General features: G+C 37.9%; 1 protein-coding gene across 4 annotated transcripts in view; it reads left to right on the forward strand.

Moving 5' to 3' along the window:
• The window catches only part of EXOC4 (exocyst complex component 4), a gene marked incomplete at its 5' end in the record, with an annotated part of 817,732 nt that overhangs the window by 223,120 nt on the left and 571,131 nt on the right, over window positions 1–23,481 (forward strand). For all 4 annotated transcript variants that reach the window (XM_082846389.1, XM_082846390.1, XM_082846392.1 and 1 more), the window contains 2 exons: window positions 16,977–17,122; window positions 22,484–22,572. In XM_082846389.1, the coding sequence (XP_082702515.1) occupies window positions 16,977–17,122; window positions 22,484–22,572 (235 nt within the window). The remainder of the gene's footprint in view (window positions 1–16,976; window positions 17,123–22,483; window positions 22,573–23,481) is intronic.

Here is a 23,481-nt window from a genome sequence, read left to right on the forward strand (position 1 = left end):
GGTTTGTTCTTTAGAGAAAAGTAATCCTGATACTACGATTATTAGAAATACTTCTAACAGCACTGGTAGCTGTAGCTCTGGTAGTAACACTGAGAACCCATGCTTTTTAAGTGTGTTGTAGGTACTTTGTATTGAGCAAACACTGAACTATTCTCAGACGTTTAGAAGGAATAAAAGAAGGGAAAGTTAGAAGTGTAATCAGAGACAAAAGCAGAAAAAGAGTTGGATTGCAGAAGGTATATTTTTCCTTGCCTAGATGTGTACCTAGATTAAAGAAGAATTATTTTTACTGGCTAGGTAGTACACTGCAAATGATTTACAGTTTTGAGTTCTGCAGATATTTTGTCTAGAGCACTATGTAGCTGTTTATCTTAGTCATTATCGTCCTCAGCGGTGGTTGTACCCAGCTCCTCTTAAGCTGGAGAATGTGAGATTGAGTATTAAAGCCGGAATGAGGACCTGATCTGGGGTTTGGGATCTGCCATTTATCCTATCGCAGAATACAAACACTCACAAATTCAGTGAAGTGCACTCCAAAGACGTGGTTTTGCTTTCAACTGTGATGACACTATAATTGATCAAATATATTCTTTCAAAGAATCATAAATTCTTATTGGATTGTGAGGAGATGTCATGTTCATTTGTCAACCTGTCACTCCAGGGACACAGGTGCAGCAAATTTATGGAGGAAGCACCTCGTGTTTCTCCTGGGCCACATAAATATGAAGCCGTCTTGATTGAAAATGTGTGGCTTTCGATTACTCCTTATATGGAGAGCAATTAAGATCTCTCTGTAGAAGGCATTTCACTGGGATTCTCAGGTTTTCACACAGCACAGGCAGGGATAAGGTCTGAGGGGACACCAGAGGAATTTTTGGAGACCTGCAGATGTTGTCTCAGAAAAGAATACTAAGGCAGTTCTTCTCTGGCAGAGTGAATATTGCACGTTTTTAGTCAAGTGCATGATTAACTTTGACATTTGAAAATAGAACTTCATGTAAAAATAAGCATGGTACTTCTGCACGTTTAATTAAGATGTTTAGTTGCTGTCAAGACTGATCGTTTTTTTTTTTTTATTTCCCCTGTGAAGGACAATATATTCTAACTTCTGAAATTTCAGAAATCTGTACTTAACCTTTAGTCGTCATTCCATTTACATGGAAATCTGATTAACAACTTTTAAAGTTCATGAGCTCTTGGTAAATGTGATTAAGACCTTTTTGGAGTTTGTTATTAAGAGCTGGCATTTACAGAAGACTAGGGCCTGGCTACTGTTGCTGTCTTCTCCATAGTTGGATGTCTTAAGCAATTAGCAGAGAACATGAGGTACATGAATTGTATTGTATTGCTTCTGAGTTAACGTGGTTGGTATTTAAATAGCACGCTGTCTTTTTCTTTCCTATGACTTGCTAAATGGTATGAGCTAGTTACCCAGTGGTAGAATAGGGCTAAGGATAAATTAGGTGGAGCTGTAGCAATTTGCATAACTAGGAGAGCTAGGCTCCTCCCTCCCTCTGATGTTCTGAAGTCATGTTTACAAACATTCATTCTCAGGTTGTAAGGAATCAGGTTAATCATCCTACCACATTGCATTTTTGTTTTGGAGTATATAGTTGTCTTACAATATTATGTTAGTTTCAGGTGTACAACCTAGTAATTTGATATTTTTATGGATTATACTCTCTGTAAAGTTATTATAAAATACTGGCTATATACCCTATGCTGTACATTACATCCTTGTAACTTACCTATTTTATACCTAGTAGTTTGTACCTCTTAATCCCGCTTACCCATTTTGCTCCTGCCCCTCATCCCCTCCCTTCTGGCAACCACCAGTCTGTTCTCTGTATCTGTGATTCTGTTTCTTATATTTACTCATTTGTTTTATATTTTAGATTCCACATGTAAGTGAAAGCATAGAGTATATGCATTTTTTTAAATTGCATTCTTCTATGGGGGGTGGTAGTCTTTTTGAGAGTTAAAATTAAAAGATGTACACTTTGGAGAGAGAAATTTTTCAGGTATGCAACTTCTTTCTAAACTTTCAGGCGTTTCAGCTATTGAGATATTGCCCTTGGGTTGTGAGGACAGAAGGGAAGAGTGAATGTGTTGGAGCAGGTCAGTGTAGCATAATCACCAAATTGAGATGTGCTATGATGTATGGAAAATGGGAAGTAAATAGTTAAACCCCCAAAGGATCCTATTGGACCATATTCTGCCAATCCGGCAGGTTTTATTCACTTGCCTGTAGAATTGGGCTCTCTGATAGACGCATATAATGCATTTCATAGGTACTTTGTGCAGAACACTGCTTATTAGCATTTAGAGGAATGACAGGAGAAAATAATGAAAGTATCAACAAAGGCAAATCTTTAAAATATATTGTATATAACAGTATTATTAAAGAATACTTGAATCTTTACATGTTTCCATACCAGGTAAAATTTTTATGAGCATATATTGCTTTTAAATAAAAGAGAAAAATAAAACAAAGTAGTATGTGGGAAAAATAAATTTGAATAGAAAAATTGATCTGAAATAATTCAATGCCAGAAATATCGATGAAGTAGTTCTCCATTTTTGGACCCTAGAGTTTCTATGTTTACTATAAACTTACTTTAACCAGCAGCTCAGTTAATTGGTTACTCTTTTAAATTATAGGCTAACCTCAAATGTAGTAGGTAAATGAAATGGCTTAGTCCCATGTTTTGAATTAACATAAAATATTTCAGTAGAAATAGCATATAATAATCACAGGCCTCTTATGGATTTGGAAATTTGTTTTCTGGCCACAAAACTGATAGAACAGGATTACTTTAGTTTAACCAAGCTGTCAACAGTTTTTTTTTTTTTTTAAATCAGTTTAGTATCTTACTTAAGGGAAATATATATATATATATATATATATATATATAAATAAAATTTCATCATTTTCAGATAGAAGAATTTTTCTTATTTTATAGATGGAATCTTTATTGTAGATACAAGAGTTAAGTATAGAAATGAGTGATATTAAGTTGCTCCTTCAGTTTTAAAGGATTTTAGTTAAGGTATTCCAGCGTGGCATGAATCTGTGGTAATACAGGGAAGTATTAGACAAAGTGCCTTCTCATTAAGTCATGTTGGGAGTTTGAGATAAGTAGAGGTAAAGTTAAATATCCAGCAGTATATGATTAATTGCCAAATCTGGGTAATCAACTGTGAGTCCTGTAGGAGTTTAGAGAGATGAGTTAAGATAGATTTGTCAGGGAAGGTTTTGTGTATTTGGTAGGAGCTGGCTCTTTAAGGAAGGCTAGACTTCAGGTGAGTGGGCAGATCATTCTAGGTAGGTATAACAGGCATGTATGCCAACAGTGAGTACCTTACTGAATTAACCATATACACAATTTGTACAGAGGGGTGTAAAATGTGATCAGATAGACAGAAGCCAGATTCTGAAGAGCCTTAGATGAATTCAGTTGAAATCTTCTTTGTGGACTCCTTAAAGAAAGGAACTGCTTTGTCCTTGTGCTTTGTATTCTCAGTGCCTCTAAATCTCATTATCTCCCAGTCTTAACAATATTCCCCGCAAATCCTAAGGGAAATGTACTTAACATAGTTCCTGACACTCAGTAGGTACAAAATAAATGTTAATCAAGTCTGAATCTGCACTTGTTATTCCTAAATAATCCATTTTGAATGATCTATAAGCAAACATTGTTTTTTGTAGGTGTGTCATTGTTCACAGATAAGAGATAACCAGTATGAAGGAGTCTCTAGTAACTGAACTGCTAATTGAAAATTCTGGGTTGTAGCCACTTAATTGAATAAACTGTCTCCAGAGAGCAATTTGGGTCTTTTCCAAGATGCATTAACTCTTTCAGGTCATTAGGGTAGCACTTATCTCATTGGAGCAGAAATTTAATAAATGGTATTCCTGTGATGTGAGTAAATTAATGTACCTCAAAAAGCCTGAGGTTTCACCATGGGTGTTATAGTTCTACTCCAAGGAGCTTGTCTGTGAATGTAAAACATCAATAAGTAGATGCCCTTTCAAACACCTTACTTTCAATTTAGGTAACCTACTAGGGAGCAGCGACTTTGTTCAAGGCACTGTGCTAGATGTTAACAGATACAAAGAAAAGGCATGGCTTGCACTGAGAGGCAGGAGAGAAGGCAAATAACCACAAGATAAAATCCTTGAGAGATACAAACTACAGTGTGGGTTTTAATGAGAGAGAGAGATACCATAGCTAACAGTTAAGATAGATGGTAACCTCCCAGAAGGTAGGGACGGTGGCTTGTTCACACAATGTGCTTATTCATTATTTATTCTCTCTGTTGAGAGTGTAGGGGATAAACAGAGGAAAAGTTAAATATATATACATACACACATATAATGGTAATGAGCTGGATCAATCAGAAGCTTTTTTTTGTTTTTCCCCCACAATTTTCACACATGTGCCTTTTTTCCCCCCTGTGAGATACGAATTATTAATGCCTGGTGTTAATCTAAAATGAGTATGGTAAAGATGTGAAAACCAGAAAAAAAAACAGCATCTTTTGGAGATATGCTCCCTGATTGTCTGATAGTCCCAATTTGTCTGTCAGCCTACTGATGGAATATTGACCTTCAGGTAGTAAAGAGGTTAAGAAAAGTCTGTTCTACCTGCCAGCACATGTTACACATTTATATCTGTTGTGAAAGTAGAGGCAGCTAGTTGTTATCGTAAGACTAAGGGTAAGTAGCATAAAAGACCACTGTGGGAGAAAAGAAGGTAGAGATAACACCAAAAGAAGATAAAACTTCCAAGGGTAACACCACTGCTTCCTCGTGCATGGGGTTGGCCTCTCCACTGGGGATGTGGGTTGTGATTAGTAACATCTGGATGGTGAATGTGTAATTTGTTAAAAATCAATCAAGTTAATACTTAAATTCACTTTTTTGAACTCATTCTCCCATGCTTGATTAATGATAGAGGTAGTTACAAGCAGGGGGAAAAAAGGATAAACTCAGACATGACAAAAACCCTTGGGACTTATTTATGGAACAGGAAATTATCTAGGTTAACTAAATGGTAATTATGTAAAAACAACTAAGAGGAAATAAGGCTGCAGAAGTCAGTTGGGTTGTGGAAGGTGCTGAATGACAGGAGGATATACAGGTTTATTTTGCTTGCAAGGACACCACTGAAGGATTTGGGCAGAATGATGACATTGAGCTGTGTGTTAGTGAGCGTAGTGGGTTGTGGGATAGGTTGTCATGAGAGGTGTAAGGCGGGCTGAGCAGTTGGGAGACTGTTGTACTAAGCTGTGTGAAGGATGAGGATCAGATTTAAAGACATGAGGGTAGGAATCAAAACATTTAAAAGAGGAAACGGACGTAAGATGTGTGGTATAATATAGGACTTGGCAGTTGATTTGGAGAACAAGCCTGAGAAGAGTCAGCTGACTACAGATTGTGATCCTGGGAGGTCAGAGAAACGACAGTGGTGTTAACAAAGAGGGAAACTCAGAGGACCTTTCTTTCTTCCTTCTTTCCCCCTCTTCCTCCTTTTGAAGAGAGGTGATAATAAAGAGTTTGCTTGGTCAGGATGTTTGTTGACCCCATGCCCCGATACTCTCAATATCTGTTGTGCTGTTTTCACTTTCTTACTGTGATGAGACACTCTTGCAGGCAATGACAGTGCATCTCTGGCGCTTGGGAGAAAGTATGATGGTAAAGGGAGATTTGGGAATCATCTGAAATGAAGATATAACTAAAATGGAAGAGAACAAGAGTAAAGAGTAAGAATATCGAACTTCAGATAGTTGAGAAGAAAAATGTGGTAGTCAATCTCAGGAAAGTGAAAGAAAATATTTCAAAAGTTTAGAGATGAATATTAACAGGAGCCTGAATTTGGTGATTGAGATCTTTACTGTAGAGAGAAGGGGAGGAGGAAAGAAGAATGAGAAGAATGTCAGTGAGTAGATGATGAGGATATAGAGATAATTTTATTTATTTATTTAATAACATTTATAAAGTGTTTGCTATGCCCCAGGTTATGTTCAAAGTGATTTACAGCATTAACTCATTTAATCCTGATGATAGGTCTGTGGGAGTAGGTAATATTATTCCTGTTTTAAAGATGAGGAACTAAGGTTCTCAGGCACAGAGAGGTAATATCTTAGTTACCTGGTTCCTGGGATGCATTTTAAAAAAACAACAAATTTCTGAGCCTTATCCTCAGAGATAATAATAGCCTGTTACGAGCCAAGCATTTTATGTATGTTGTTTATTTTAGTTTTCATATTAATTCTGTGAAGTAGATTCTATTACCCATATTTCACAGTTGAGGGAGATACAGTTTAGCAAGATTAAGTAACTTGCCAAGGTCACATTGCTAGTAAGTAGTAGAACTGGTTTTAAGCACAGACTTTTTGTGTCTGAATTGTCCTCTCAATTTGAAGTTCTAAGGTGGGGTGCATGAATCTTTATTTTAAAATAGTTCTTCAAGTGATTCCTATGTATAGACTGGTCTTTCTAGAATTTTAGCACAAACTAAGAAGGAAGAGGTGTATGTATTTTGGGGAGGAGATAAAACACTGTGATCAGAGAGGAGAATTCAGAATTAGAGACGTTGGAGAGGGAGTATTTCCAACGGAGAAAGAATGTCAAAGAGTAATAGAGGTCATTGGGATTGAGGAGACTGAGAAAGACTGTGTAATGGTAAAAAGGAGTCATTAATATATTCTGATGAAACCTGTGAGTCGTAGTACAGAGTAAAACTGTAACAGCAGCTAACATTTTTGTAATGGTGTAAGAAAACCATGGAAGTTGTGTCAACTTTAATGACAAAAGGGGAGAAAGAGGCGTAAATATGTAGAATGAACTTTAAAATACGTTTTAGTGAAATGGGCAGAGAATGAAGCTGCAGTTAGGAAGGTGCCTTTGGGCTTTGAGACCACTTCTGTGTCTTCCCTTGGCGTGGTCTTGTTGTCTTCTATTTTCTATGAGTAAGCTATAAATAAAAAATCATGAAAATACTGTGGGGTCCAAAATGCATGGAGGGAACACAGAGAATTGAAATAAGTGGGAAATTCAACACTTATAGTTGGAGATTTCAATACTCCTTTAAAATAATTAATGGAACAGCTGGACAGAAAACATACAAAACATGAGCTACACTATCAAGCACCATGACTTAAAGTGACATAGATGGTACACCCTACTTAACACCATCAGAATACAGATTCTTTCATGTCTGTCAAACATACTCCATGATAGATCATACACTAGACTATGAAGTTAAGTCTCAGTACATTTAAAAGGATTGAAATCACACAAAGTATGTTCTCCATACATAACAGAATTAAATAAACAACAGGAAGAAATGTTGGCACTTCTCAAATATTTAGAAGTAGAACAACAAACTTCTGAATACACCATGGGTGTAAGAAGTAAGACCTAAGATCAACAATCAAAGTTTCCACCCTAAGAGCTAGAAAAAGGAGGGGAAAAAAAAATCAAACCCAAAGCAAGCAGAAGGAAAAATGATAAAGATTAGAGTGAAACATCAAATATAAATCAGAGGAACAATACAAAAAAGTAAGGAAACTAAAAGTTGGTTCTTTGAAAAGATCAAAAATTGATAAATCTTTAGCTAGACTTATAAATTAAAAAGGAGAGAAATCTCAAAAAATGCCGAAATCAGGAATGAAAGAGGAGACATCACTGTAGACCATATAGGTGTTAAAAAGATCATAATGACTAACTTTATGCCAATGAGAGCACAGTTATGCCAGTTAGACCACTTAGATGAAGCGGACAAATTCCTAGAAAGAAACAAAATACCAAAACTGGTTCCAGAAGAAATAGAAAATCTAAATTGTCCTGTAACAAATACAGGCATACCTCATTTTATTGCAGTTTGCTTGGTTGAGCTTTGCAGATACTGCATTTTTTAAAAATTGGAGGTTTGTGGCAACCCTGTGTTGAGTTAAGTCTATCAGTGCTGTATGTTCAACAGCATTATTTTTAAATTAGGGTATGTACATTTTCCCAGACATAATGCTCTTGCACATGTCTAGTGTAAACATAGATTTTACATCCACTGTGAAACCAAAAAAATTCATGTGACTCGCTTTATTACGATACTCACTTTATTAGAATGGTCTGGGACCGAACCCACAATATCTTCAAATTATGCCTATAAATTAAATAATTTCCTACACATACATAAGTACACCAATGTTTTATCAAACATTTGAAGAAGTAATAATATCAATCCTTTGCAAACTCTTTCAGAAAACAGAGATGAGAAACACTTTTCAACACATCTATGAGTCCATTATTACCCCGATAAAAATTCGAGATAACAGAGGAAACTATAGAGCAATGTCCTTCGTGAACATAGATGCAAAAATCTCAAACGAAATACTAGTAAATTGAATCCATCAACATGTGGATTCATATCACACGTATGAATGTATGTGGTATGTGTTACATACCACAATTAAGTGGGATTTATTAAAAAAAAATCAATGAATGTAATATACCACATTCATAGAATGAAGGAAAAACCTTCATAATTATCTCAATAGACACAGGAAACCACTTGACCCCATTGATGACTAAAAAAACAAAACAAAAGCAAAAACCTTCAGCAAACTAGAACTAGAAAGGAACTTTCTCCGTCTGATAAAAGTCTCTGTGAAAAACCTGCAGGTAACATCATAAGGGAACTTTCTGAAGTGTTAGAGGTGTTTTATAATGATTGTAGTGATGGTTGCACAGCTGTATACATTTACTTAAAAGCTGTTCATCGGTACACGACATTAGGTGAATTTTATGGTATATAAATTGTACCTCAACAAAGCTGTTTTAAAAATATTACGGGATAAAATCAGATTACAAATATTCGAAGATATATGTCCTTCACCGTATCCTTCAGAGAACTTGTAGAAAAACAGTTAACAGTCCTAATGGAAGTTAATTAGTGTATAAATCATGGAAATCTCATCAACATTATTTCCCCTTTCACAATTATGTATTTGAGGGTGTGCATGAATATTCATATGCTTCACAAGGGATTATATTCCAAACTAAATTTATTGTCCCTATCAAACTCATTTTTCCTGCATTCCTGATCATTGTTCTTGAACCACAGTGTTTTAGTCCCTCACATGTGCAATCTTTTAGCATTTTAAAATTTCTCTTCTTTTCTTCGTAGAATACCTGCTTAAATTTTTTCATTTTTTTCCTCTGCATCAACTCACAAATGTATCCCTAATTGTAAAATCTCATCACCACTACTTTAGTTTAAAATCCTTTTTTTTAAAATTTCAATTATCATGGTAGTTTTTTTTCTTGTCCCCCTCCCTTTATCTTACTACCTTAATCATTCATTTTTCCCCAAATCCCATTGCCTTCTAATCTATTATTGTATATGCCAGCAGATTAATTTACTTAGAGTGTGTTTATCAACATTTTATTTACCTATTGAAAGCTTTTTACTGCCCTCCTCATTCTGTACTTGACTTCAGTACCTGAGCCTGGTGTTAGAGGCCCTGAGAAGTTGGTGCATTTACCACCTTTCCAGGCTTACCTCTCAGACTTCATTTTTATGTTACCTGAACTATTTGCAGTTCACTGAAGACACCCGGAATTTCCCTAGCACTGTTTATTTGTTCTGTTCTTTCTGCCATTTTTTGGCCTTTTACACATTATAAGATTTTATTTATGTCCTATGATCTTTTTTTTTTTTTTTTTTTTTTGCTGTACGTGGGCCTCTCACTGCTGTGGCCTCTCCCGTTGCGGAGCACAGGCTCCAGACGCACAGGCTCAGCGGCCATGGCTCATGGGCCCAGCTGCTCCGCGGCATGTGGGATCTTCCTGGACCGGGGCACGAACCCGCGTCCCCTGCATCGGCAGGCGGACTCTCAACCAGTGCTCCACCAGGGAAGCCCTGTCCTATGATCTTGAAACTCTTTTTTATTGTCCTACTTGGGATCAATCTTGTCCTTCTATAAATGCTCACAACAGTATCTTTGACCTGATGCTTCCAACTTTCTCCCATGTATTGTAGTCATTCATGTTTGTCTCTATAACCACATTGAGGGAAGGATTGATGGATTGATTGATTTGGCTTTTAATTCACTTAAATTTTTAATTTATATATAGTAAAATTCACTTGTTTTAATATTAGGGAAGGATTTTTTTTTTTTAGTCTTGTTTTTATATCCAGGATAATACCTTGCATATTTTACGTATTAAGTAAATACGTTTAATTTAAAGTAAATGAAAACTTTCTTTTGAAAGCTATCTAAAACTGGGGTTTCTTTGTTAAAAGCTCTTCTGTTGGGGGGGTGGGGGGAGGTAAATGTGAGCTCTTTGAGACTCTGCTTGTCAGGGCTTTGACGGGGGACCAGGAATTACTTGTGTTTCATCTGTTTTACTTTGAACACTAAGGAACTATTCACAAGACCAAACATAGTAGTTTTAATGATACAATTGCCATTGATAATGAGTGTAATGAAGCAGGCAGCCATTCCATTTGCAGGATGACTGTTTATTTTTCTTTTGTTTTTCTTACTGCAGAATACTTTAGTCTTCATACAATGGGGAAATGAGACTGCTATTTTCAAAAGATAACGTCTTTTGTTTTTTCTTTGTCACTAGTATTTCATCCGTTAGCAGCCTTACGGGGGAAAATCTGATAGTTTGTAGTAATTTTAAATGGTGGTCCTAGTTTTAGAAAATATTGTTGCTTTGTTTCAGTGTTACTCTTTAATATTTTCTGGAATCAGGGTGATAGTTTGAGGGGGATATTACCCTGATTTTGCCCCTCCTCCACCTCCGGATGTCTCTCTTCAAATTCTGGGCCTCCTGGTCTCCCTTTGCTAGGCCTTGCCTCCTGCGTCCAGTGAGACTAGCTTCTGCTTGGTTCTACTCTTGCTCCACGGGCGCTGGGAGGGGTTCTCTGGGAAGAATCCAGAGGAGCTGTGTGCTTCCTTTCTTCTCTCAGGGGTCATAGCCACCAGTTTCTGCCGAATTTGGCTCCTCTCCAGGGCCTTCAAATTTTTATTTTTTTAATATGTTTTTTCACCTGTTCTAATTATCATCAGAATGAGGGATAGTCCAAGGAAGCTACTTTGCTGTTCCTGGGAGAAAAACTCCTGGGCATCTGTATTTTAAAAGAGCAAATTATTAAAAATTACAGTATTTATTGTAGGCACAGTCAAGATATTGCACAAGAAAGTTGAGCCTTACTTCATATTGGGAGCTCAAGGGTATTTTTTTTCACCTTAGAATTGCTCCCGTCATGAAGCAATCTAGTTCTCAGATGCACGGTGGGGGGTGGGTGCGGGTAGGGGGACACATAACACAGCATGGTTTTGCTGTAAATCATCAAACATTTGAAGGTAATAGTCAGGAGAATTGGTTTCCTAGTTGCAGAGATTGAAATCTGTGCAAACCACTACTCCCGTTTTTACAAGATACCAGTGTTTTACAAAAATAGTATTTGTGATATAAATGTCACTGGATGCATATTAATATATAATTGTTTATCCATAGATAGCTTAGTGAAGAAACAAAAACTCATCAAGTTATCATAAGGAAGAAATAAGGAAAACATACTAAAGGCTATAAGGATATATTGTAGAACCCAAGGGTAGAAAATCTAAGACCTTATCAGCGACTGGATTTGAGACCTTTGCACTATGGGTAACTTAAGGTTGCAACCTTTGAATCTCTCTCCTGTGGGTCTCCTCTTTCTCTCTGATCATCTGGTTCATTCTTTATTCTCTCTCTGCAGATTGGCTGTCTTTGATTTTTCATCCACATAGTAAAAGGTGGTTGCCCCAAAGTATTTACATCTCCTCACTTACATTGATGAGCACAGACCATATCCCACTAACACATTCCTGGGAAAGAGAGTCTGATTGGCTAATTGAGGGTTGGCTGTTTCCCTGGTGAAGTAGCCTCTGACCTAGAGGGTGGGATCCCAGGCCTGGCTACCCAAGTCCATTGTGTGGTTGGGGAACCGCCCTTAGATGAGGCGAAGATTTTGTAAGCTGGGAAGATACTAAAAGGATCTACCACATTAAGTGTCTAGAAGGATCGGGGTGTTTCAGTGAGTAGCTACTTGGATAAATGCAGAGGCTGAAGACAGGAGATGTGTTAATTCTAAGTCTGTAAATCCCACATTTATTTTTAGAAAATTCTATGTGTATGACCACAAGCAGCCATAGGCAATGTGTTAAATAAAGAGGATTAAATGGTAAAGGAGGGGTCCATTCAGAGTGATATCACCAATGTTAGAGCATGTTATAAATCTCAAAATCTTGGCCCTGCTTTAGATATCATGGGATTACTGACTAGCATCTTAGCAACTGCTAATCAGACTTCTAGCAGAAGAGATGCCTAACCACTCAAATTTGTACGCTCTATTAAAGCATCATATTTCTTTGCTTCTACCACAGAACCATCCAGCATACCAGTTACTCAAAAAATACAGTGAATCACGATATCACTGGTGTATGTAGAGTTTTCAGGTGCTTTTCAACTGTGTTTTCATGTTTGTTGTCTTCAGTTTTACACATACCTTTTAAGTTAAACTTAAAACACAAACTATGACTTTTAATTTTTTGAACTCTTGATCAACAAGAAATAGCAATTCCTGGTACTTAAAAAGAGAAAGGAATGAATGAGATATGTAGGAATTTAGAGGCAGCAAGAACACACATGGGATTATCTTCTACAGATTTTCTGTGGGCAGAATGTATTTGGTATTATATGTAATGCCCTTTGCCCCAGAATTCCAATCTGGGGTGATTTCCCCCAGGCAAAAGACAAGCTGTATAGCTTATTTCTTTTCATAAAAATGGAAATTTGAACTCATCCGTGAGTGCTTAGGATATTTATGTACCATTTGGAAGATGCAGTACGTTATCCACAATGAGGTAGAATCACCAAGAAATGATAATGGTTATATTTTAATACCAGGCATCTGGCGTTTGTGTCAAGACTTTGTAGTAGAAGATTTAGCGTAATTCAAACACATTTCAGGCATCTTAGAAGTAGGGGCTTATTCTCTGAGATATTAAAAAATGCACTTTTACCAATTTGAGTGTCAACATAAAACTTTACCTGTCTTAAAGCAGTATTTTTCAACTGGTGGTGAATGTTATTAGCAAAAAGAGGCAAACGCAATGAAGGAAACAAACGTCGCAAAGCCTGTGGTTAAAATTGCAGCTATCCCTTTTTTACTTTACTCACAGGGTAGATTTTTGTACTCTGGACTCTTTCTACTTTGGAGACTGTCTCTTAACTTGCATATAATGATATATCCATCAAGGCTTCTTATCACGTGCTTTTTAAAATTCAGTGGTTCCCTATATTTTTTGATTCACTGATATGTTGCATGGCTCTGTGGTGGAAATGAAGAAATACAATGCTTTAAGGAATATAAAAAATCCTCATGTTTATCAATGGTGAGGTGGCTTTTCATTAAATAATAGCTAATAGTCTTAGGCAGTTTGGGATGAATAATTGTTTTTAATGATGTGTAAAGTGGATACTTGAGGAGCTCAGCTGACTTAGGGGACAGCTGACTTAGAGTGGCCTGGGAAAGGAGTGGTTGAAGAGGGAACACTGGAACTGTTTTCTGGAAGGGGCCGTTAGGAGTTAGGAGAGAGGGTAATCTAGGGTAGGCCTTCCAGCAATGAGGGGGCCCTGGCATACTCAGGGGAGAGTTAACTGGGTGATCTTGATTGGAGTGTTGGGTGCATGTTAGGGAGAAGATATGATTGGAGTATTGCGGTCAGATAGTTGTAGGTGATGAGGAGCCTTTTGGCGGTAGCAGCAACTGTGTTTTTTATTTTGTTTGTTTCTTGTTTTTAATCTTTATTGGAGTGTAGTTGATTTACAATGTTGTGTTACTTTTAGGTGTACAGTGAAGTGAAGCTATTATACATTTACATATCAAGATATCCACTGTTTTTTAGATTCTTTTCCCATATAGGCCATTACACAGTATAGAGTAGAGTTCCCTTATACAGTAGGTCCTTATTAGTTATCTATTATATCTATCCTTATTAGCTATCTATTTTATATATAGCAGTGTGTATATGCCAATCCCAATCTCCCAATTTATCCTCCCCCGCTTACCCTCTAGTAACCATAAGTTTGTTTTCTACATCTGTAACTATTTTGTAGATAAATTCATTTGCACCCTTTTTTTGGAGCAGCTTTGTTTTAGGAAGATCATTCTGTTGAGGATGTAGGAGGATCAGAAGAGTAAGAGATGGGAGGCAGAAAACTAAATGAGGAAAACTGCGTAAGGTGAACTAAGGTGGTGGCTGTCAGAGTGGACCAGAATGGGCAAACTCATAGAGTTGAGGTAGAGTGATTAATGAACTTGGACACTGACTCCTTTGTGGATACAAAGAATAAGGAAATGTATTAAAGACAGTTCTGAAGTTTTAAGCCTGGAGATCAGTGAGAATACGAAAATACTAAAAAACAAAGTTGGCAGAAGGAATTACTGATTTTAGGGGAAGATGATTTAGGTTTCAGAATTTAGGGTTGATTTTATCAGTGAAATAGGTGAATAGGTCAGATGTGGGACTGGAGCTTGGGAGAGAAATGAGGGATAAATACCACATCATGGTAAGAGAAATAATATATGTGGAGGCTGCTTTTTAAAGTTTAGAACCTAAAGATAAAAAGGAAATAAGATTATAGATCGTGAGGACCAAAGCAAGATTTTTGTGGAGAGGGTAGAAATAGTACATTTGTGTAGATAGAAAGGGAGAAGCTGGTGAATAGAAGTAGACTAAGACTCCTGAGAGCTAATAATTAAGGGGACTTCATTGATGTGGAGAAAAAGGAACAGTGACCGTAAAATACCTGGATTTAAGGATGCTGCTTAGTTAGGTCCTGGTCGGTCAATATTTTATAGTAAAAGGACAGTCATTGAATTTTAGGACAATAATTACCTCGACAGAATTACTTGGTGTAGTGTGTCTTCAAGCTTTGGTAGAAACATAATTCTGTCATATTGGTGTAATAACCACCGTCTGAGTGAAACCAGGGCATTTGTAGACATCTTTCTGTGTTGAAATTTGAAAGATATCGACAATTTGAAATTCTTTTCTGATGTACTAACCTTCTTTTGATCACGGATTCCTGCAAACTTTATTAGCATCAGTGCCAAATCTACAAAATAATTGAGTCCATCACTGGAATTGTTACTAAAGTAGAGACCCAATTCAGTATTCTCCCTGACTACTGTGCAGTTTCGGTGATATAGTAACAGAGGTAGTACTTGTCATTATATTACTTCATCAGCTTGCTGAGTAATACTCCAGTGGCCTTGTAAATAAATTAAAAAACATTGACCAATCTCTTAACATGTTTTATGCTTTCCCCACGAACTCTTTATTGTACAGAAAATGAAATAAAGTCCATTTACTGCCACCCATAGTCATTCTCATTGATAGTTTTTATGCTCTTAGTGAGAATGGAGTGTCATGGGGAAGAGAACAGACTGTGGAGTCAACTAAACCTGAGTTGAAATCCTGGCCTGTTATTGTGTAATTATAAGGCCTTAGGCTAGTCCCTCCCTCCCTCCTCCCCTTCCCCCTCCACCCCCCCCTCCCTTTGTCTTTGGAGTTTTTTCAAAGAGCATTTTAAGGTTCAAAGCAAAATTGAGGGGGAGAGTACAGGGATTTCCCATTAGCTCCTGCCTCCACACATGCATATAGGCTAGTTTCTTAATACCACTAATTCTCAGTTTCTTCATGTCTAACTTACAATTAGTAATACTTACTTCATAGATTTGAGGATTGAGTAAGGTCATGTTTTTAAAATGTCTGATATTTGATAAGTACTCAGTAATGTGTATGTGCTTATAATATAGACATAATTGGCTTTAAAACTTGGAGCAATGTATTTGCAGGTGTGCTTCATAAATGTTTTGATGATAATGCTTGATATGGCCCTCACATCTCTATTGAATGAACGAATGATTATATACATATATGCAAGAATAATAGTTATATGGGACCCTGATTCTGAAAAGCTTTCACTTCAGTCATGGGTAGAATTGTTTGTCTACATGTACTGTATACCACTTGGTTATCTTAAAATTTTAAATGTGGCAAGTGATTATAGAAATGAGTTGAGTTGATAGACTTTAGTCCCGGGTTAGATAATCTTAGGAGCCATGGTGATTTCTGTTCCAGATCTGCTATTTTCTTTCACAACAGTGGGAACTTTTTACACTTGTCTTAGAAATAGTACAACTGATTCTAGCCCAGGCCCCCACACCGCTGAGGCTCTAAAGTGGATTGATTTTTATAAGCAGGACCTGCTGGCAGTAGTGATCAAAAAAGCTGTTGCTTTTGTTGCTTTGAAACTCTGAAGATGAGTAGCGGGCCCTAGAAATTCTTTGCAGGTCAGGACCACTTAGTCTGCTGTGGGCTACGCTAACCTGGCTGGCCGGTTTGTTAGTGTGCTGGTGCAGTTCCTTGTCTGTAACCTGAGAACTGATTTTCCCGATAAAGTTTTGTGCGTTCAATGAGGTAAAATATCTAAATGGATTAGCCCCTTGCCTGCAATACAGTAAGCCCTCAGTAACTGTTACGGCATCGCTGCTGCTGCTGTCGCAATTTGGAATAATGAGGATTAAATTATGACTAAAGGAGTATATTGATTAACTCACCCAGCCCAGTGCCTGACACATAGTAGACCCCGAATAAAAATGTTCCCTCTACCCCCATGTACAAATGCTCACTATACACCGTTTCCAGTTTTAGGAGTAGGTAGCAAATTGCTGACTTTCTGGCTATAATGAATCTTCCCTTAGGTCTACACCTAGGAATATGAATAGCTAGGTTAATATCCTGAATGTCAGGGAGGTTTTAGAATTAGGTCTTCATGGTTTTAAAATTGCTTTTTCTTAATAGCACATCATAAATGTGTGTGTTAAGCTGTTTGTCTGCTTGTACAGATGCTGTTGACTGAGTACTTGGATATGAAAAATACTCGTGCAGCCTCTGAACCCTCAGCTCAACTAAGTTATGCCAGCACTGGGCGCGAGTGTGCAGCCTTTTTTGCCAAGAAGAAACCTCAAAGGCCCAAAAATTCTCTTTTCAAGTAAGTATCTCCTCGCTGGTAAGGTAGGTGTCAAGATGTGTTAGATCCCAGAAGAACAGTTTTCTACTTTATTGACAGCCATTACTTCACCCATTTAAAGTTGATTTGAAATAATTGATAGGAAGTGACTACATATTCAACTTTGTGTACTTCCATTTTCTGTAAGGGAGGTGACTATTTTGGAATATGGTTACTGGACTATCTAGAACTTTTAATAAAAAAATTCTGGAATTTGTTTCTGGGGAGTCATATAAAATGAAGAGAAATGAAATTCTCCCCTTGTTTCTGGGGAATTTTATATGAAATGAAAGGAAATGAAATATTTCAGCCTTTGGAAAGCCCCAAGTGCCAAGAAACAACCTTTGTTAATAAAGTCATGCAAATCTCTCTAGCTAAGTAGTATTGGGTTTTACTTGATTTAGTAAAAGAACAATGTGGAAATTCTTTTTTTCAAATTACGGTTAGCTACACTCACCTGGCCACATATCCTAAGTATGTGTCACTTGGTAACAGCTAACAGTTAATATTATTATTAACATTAATAATAATAATGATAACAGCTACCATTGCTTGAGTGCTTACTATGTACCAGGCACTGTGGTAAATGAGTTTCTCAGAAGAATCTCAATCAAACATAATTTGATTCAGATTATACCAAATTTGGGCAGCAGGGTAGTGGGTAATGCCTACTGAGTCCTTACTAAGTGCTAGCCAAGGCATAAAGCCATTTTCATGGATTGTCTCATGTATTTATTCATTCTAACAACCTGATGGGCGTGGGTTCTGTTTTTCATCCTCTATTACACATTAAAAAAAAGTTGAGGCGCATGCGCAGAAACATATAATTCAGAAAAGAAGACAGACAAGTAAATAATTGGTGATAGTTCCACGTAGTAAAATGTATGAGATGAGCACATGGTATTAGTGGAGGTTAGGAAGGGACTTTCAATCAGGATCAGCTCTTAAGCTTCTCAGGAAACTTCACACTACCCTCCTCTGAGCAAAGCCAACTCTTCTACTGAGTTAACAGTGCCTTGGGAATCAAAGGCTACCAAACACTACCTGTGCGGTATTGGGTATTGTTTATTCTCGTGGTCAATGACTTTCTCTCCTCAGCACTCGTCAGAGGGGATTATTGGATCACATACATGGCACAGAAAAAGCTCATTGGAAACCCCAATCTATTTATCAGAATTACACGTGATCTAAATGCAGTGTGGTATCCTGGAACAGAAAAAGGATGTTAGTGGAAAATTTTGTGAAATCCAAATAAAGTCTGTAGTTTTGTGTCATACCAATGTTAATTACTTGGATGCGACAAAATGTACCACGATTATGTAAGACATTAACGTTAGGGAGAGATTGGGGTGAAAGGTACACAGGAACTCCCTGTACTATTTTGCATCTTTTCTATTAATGATTCCAAAATAAAATTTGTTTTTAAAAATTCTTTTTAAAAATCAAGGCACAAGAGGTTAAGGAAATTATGCAAATTCACACGGCTAGCAAGTGGTAGAAATAGGATTTAAATCTTGGCAGACCTATGTTCTTCTAAGGAATTAATAGATATTTAAGAACTTGTATCTGTACATCTAAGCATGTAAAGTGACTACAGAAGTATCATCCCAGTATTCTGAATTCCTTCTTTTTAAATAGTTGAAAGTCCTGTATCTTCTATTGATGCACTTTTGAGATTTGTTTTCTGTCAAGGATTCATAGAGTTCTTAATCATTAAGGAAAGTTTCAACAGTTCATTTATCTTGTGGTCTAGAGGAGAGGAGATTTACTGTGCCCACAATGGAATGAAATCCATTCTGTTTATTGAATTCGTTCTCTCTTTTTTTTTTTTTAAACAGTTTTTTTCAGAGGTTGGATGCAGTATCAGTTAAAAGGCTTTAGTCTGCAAGTAGCATGGAACCCCAAATGAATAGGTTAACCTATAGAAAGTTATTATCTCACACATAAGAATAAATATGGAGGATTCTTTAATTCACCGGTACAGTATCATCAAGGACTCAGCCCTTTCCATTTCTCTGCATTCAGTCCCACTCCAATAAAAATGGTGGTGCCCAGGAAACAGTGTGTGATTCATCCTGAAAATCCCTTTTTTTTAAATTAATAGGCTTTATTTTTATCCATTTTAGGTTTACAGAAAAATTAAGCTGACAGTACAGAGATTTCCCTTATGTCCCTTTACACCATAGTTTCTCCTCTTATTAACACCATAGTTTCTCCTCTTATTATTAGTGTGGCATATTAGTTACAATTGATGAACCAATGTTGATACACCATTATTAAAGTCCATTGTTTACGTTAGGGTTCACTCTTTGTATAGTTCTGTGGGTTTGGAGAAGTGCACAATGTCATATATCCACCATTATAGTATCTTACAGAATAGTTTCACTGCCCTAAACATCCGGTTTTCCACTTACTCATTCCTCCTCCTTTTCCTTACCCCCTTTAAGTGACTGATCTTTTTTACTATCTCTATAGTTTGCCATTTCTGGAATGTCTTAAAGTTAGAGTCATACAGTACGTAGCTTTTTCAGACCGGCTTCTTTCACTTAGCAGTATGCACTTAAGGTTCATCCATGTCTTTCTGTGGCTTTTTGTGACATCCTTTGTATCGCTAAGTAATACTAGTTTGTGGATATACCACACTTGTTTTTCCATTCAGCTATTGAAAGACATCTTGATTGCCTCCAGCTTCTGGCAGTTATGAATAAAGCAGCGATAAGCATTCACGTGCAGGTTTTTGTGTCAGTGTCAGTATTCGACTCATTTGGGTGAATACCCAGGAGCATGATTACTAGATCATATGGTAGGACTATGTTTAACTGTGTAAGACACTGCCACACTGTGTTCCAAAATGGCTATATCGTTACAAATCCATTTTTATTAATGATTAATCATCCATCTATTAATATTTTTTGCCAGTCACAAAGCCGCTCTGCAAGTTTTTCTCAAGAAAACTAATAGGACCTGGGTCTGAGGCCCATTCCTAAACCAGTCACTGGCAAGGGGAAGTAGACCATGGTGATAGTCTTAAACCAGTCAGAGTTCATCTCCAGTGATAGGTCTGCAGCTGGAGAGGGAGCCCCCCCTCCTGAGCACCCTGCGTAGTGCGAGGGAGCAAGGGCCCAGATAGAATCGGGCCTGTGCCCGCGAACAAGACAGACAGTGGGAGGAAAGGTGTTTGATGGCGGCAACTAAGACTGCCTCAGATGCTGCCTAAGGCCTACGGTTAGGCCTTTCCTTTCCCCTCTCCCCTCCCTTCCTCCCTCCGCCCCTTCCAGTCCTACCCACCCCTCTTCAAGCTCAACTGACCGTTCTCAGTCTACGCCTATTGCAGAAAGCAGGTTTCGGGGTGTTTAGATTTCATGCTGTCAGCCCTCACCCCTAACTTGCAACCTCAGACCACATAAACATTTTCAGACATTTAGCCAGTCCTGCAATTGCGGTGTTGGAAAACATAAGCTACTGGAAATGAATAAGTGAACTTAAGTAATCGTTACACATTTGTTACTATTACATAGTAATAAAAACTCATCACCTGCACAGAATTAGGCCACTCTTAGAAATGTGCCCATTTCTAGTCTTGGTTCCTCCATTAATGAGCCACGTGAGTCAGGGCAGTTCTCTTGTCTCAGTGGCCTCGGTGCCTTTGGCTGTAAAGTGGGGAGGTGAGACTGGCTAATCCCTCATGCCTCTTTTGCTGTAAAATTATATCCATCTGTGACTTGTTGCAAACGCAAAAAGGATTCCTGAGTAGTGCAAATGCCTCAGGTCATAAAGGATTCAGATTTTGGCAAGCTGTCATCTGTTTCTGTCACATCTGTGAAGAACCTTATTACTCTCTTTAATTGTCCCTAGCCAAGGTTAATTAAGTGTGTTTAAGTTCGTTCTTATTGTATGTGGTGTGCCTCTCTGTTCTTTGCTCGAGTTTAGTTTTTGTCTTGCTGTTTCTGATCAATAGCTGTCAGTGTGCTTTTTGGAGGTCAGTGGCTTCTCGTCAGCACTCGACTGGCAGGTGACACCTTTGAAGTACTGCACACTTTGCCTTTCTTCTGGCTGTTTGTGTCCTCTTAGTTCTTGGCAGGGTGCAGAGAAAGGATCAAGTAACTCAGCTGTTTCCCTCAGACTGACATTCATCTTGGTATTCATCTTCCTCGTCAAAGAAGCGATAAAGAAGGCACAATTAAGAAAATGTTGGTGCTCCTTCCTTGTGGCCAGGAACCTATCCCGTTATCACTGTTGCTCTTTCACTGTGTTGCTGTTTACCCCTTAGTGGCTGTAATTCTTAGAAGGATTTCTCCTGTCAGCCTGTTATCCCGACTTTGAAAATCTCAGGTTTGAAATGGAATTTCTTAGCACATCAAAGGATTTACAGTTTGATGATACAGTCATGATTTTACCTGTTTTTTTTTGTTGTTGTTGTTCTTCCTTGCCTGCAAGTTACTTTTAAGACTGTGATTTGTTGTTGTCATTGTTTTAGCTTTTAAAGCCATGTTCTGTATCACGAACCCACCCCCCATGTTTCTAACCTCTGAAGCAGTCCCTGGGGAGGTGTGAACAACAGTTTGTAGCTTGGTATTTTTGAAAGTATTTTGTGTGGTAAAATACAACAACACCCAAAAAAAACCAGGTAAAATTATGACTGTATCAAACCGTAAATCCTTTGATGTGGTAAGAAATTACATTTCAAACCTGAGATTTTCTGTCAGGATAACAGGCTGACAGGAGAAATCCTTCTAAGAATTACAGGTGGCCGGTAAGAATCCTGGCAGCCGTTTAGAAAGTATATTGTTTCTGAGGACTTTTAAGGAGAGACCATAGATGCCTTGTTTCTCTGGTGTAGTTATTTAACATCATTTCTCACAGCCCATTGGGCTAGTCCTCTCAGTGGGGGTGTTAGAAAGGCCAGGGGTCAGCTCTGAGGAGCCCGTATTTCTGTGGTGGCAGCTGGCAGACACTGATGTCTTTTGAGCTGCCTAGGAGCAAAATCAGAATGCCATTAGAGGATACGGCTGTTGCTGTGTATGTAGGGATCCTGGCAAGGGATCTGGAGGCAAAAGAAAGTTGCAAGATCGAGTGTATCAGTTGAAATAGAGAAGGAGCAGAAGATCCAAATACTGTCATGGAGGAGCGTTTAGGCAGGAATATCATTCACAAATCAAGGTCTATGGCAGCCTGCCCTGGCCTGGAACAGCCAGAAGGTCTTGGTCGTGGAACACTAGGGGGCATCACACGGGCTGGAGTAGAATACTGTCAACAGTTCAACAGTTCCATGGAATGTGCAGAGCTGGACACCGCCTGTTTGGTTACTACCTAATCGTTTGTTTACGCTGCATTTCGTTGCAGGTTCGAATCATCCTCCCATGCCATCAGTATGAGTGCCTATTTGCGAGAACAGAGAAGGGAGCTGTACAGTCGGAGTGGAGAGCTTCAAGGTGGGTAATCGACCTTCTCCAGAAAAATTAGTTTTCTGGAGGATGATCTGAAGTGTTTATAGCATGTGAATTTGAGGTCTGCATTCACAGGATTCTTTCAAGGTAGCAAAGATTGAAAGACCTGGAAATCCGTTTCTTCTATCATTTCCCAGCATGAGCCGCCAAGCAGCTAAAACTATTACTGTGGCCACAGGATTTCTAGACCTGTTAATTCAGGTGGGAACTCAGTGTAAAAAGAAACGAGGGCAGTTCCTTTTTGCTTAAAGATGGCAGACATGATTCCAGTCACAGTCTAGGGGAAGGCCAGTCTTCTGTGGCTGCCACTGTTATTTTAATTATTGTTTTCAGTACCTTCTGGAATATGGCAGGGGTACTTGAGATTTGGAAAAGTACAGATGCAGCCTCCGTCGTTATTTAAAGGGAAGAAGGATGCCTTTAAACAGTACGTTCTGATCAACATAACTTTGATACACAGGATATTTGATGTTCATGTGTGGTTACTAAAATGTTGGAATCTGAAGAAGAAAATAATTAAGAAAATATAAGTAAATTTATTTAAATTAAAAAATCACACTAATAACATTTTTTCCTGTGACCAAAAGGATGCTGATCATGGTAAATGTGATCAGTTAAGAAAGGTTGGTGAAGATCTGCTAAGTGCAAGACATCCAAGCACTGGAAGGGATGGAAGTTGTTGAGTACATGGAAATAAAAGATAAAAACCTTAAGATCCAGTTGTGAAAGTAAAGAATGAATATCAATAACAATATAAGGCAGTCAGTGGTAACAACTAAGTGGATGGTATGGATAAAATTGTTAGAGGAGTTGAGAGGGGAGAGATTCTTTAAATTATTTTAGAACTATGGGCTTTCTCCATGAGGGATGGAGAAGAACACTTTCACTGTCTTT

This window comes from Leucopleurus acutus (genome assembly GCF_964270905.1).
Source record: "Leucopleurus acutus genome assembly, chromosome: 9".
Lineage (NCBI taxonomy): Eukaryota > Metazoa > Chordata > Mammalia > Artiodactyla > Delphinidae > Leucopleurus > Leucopleurus acutus.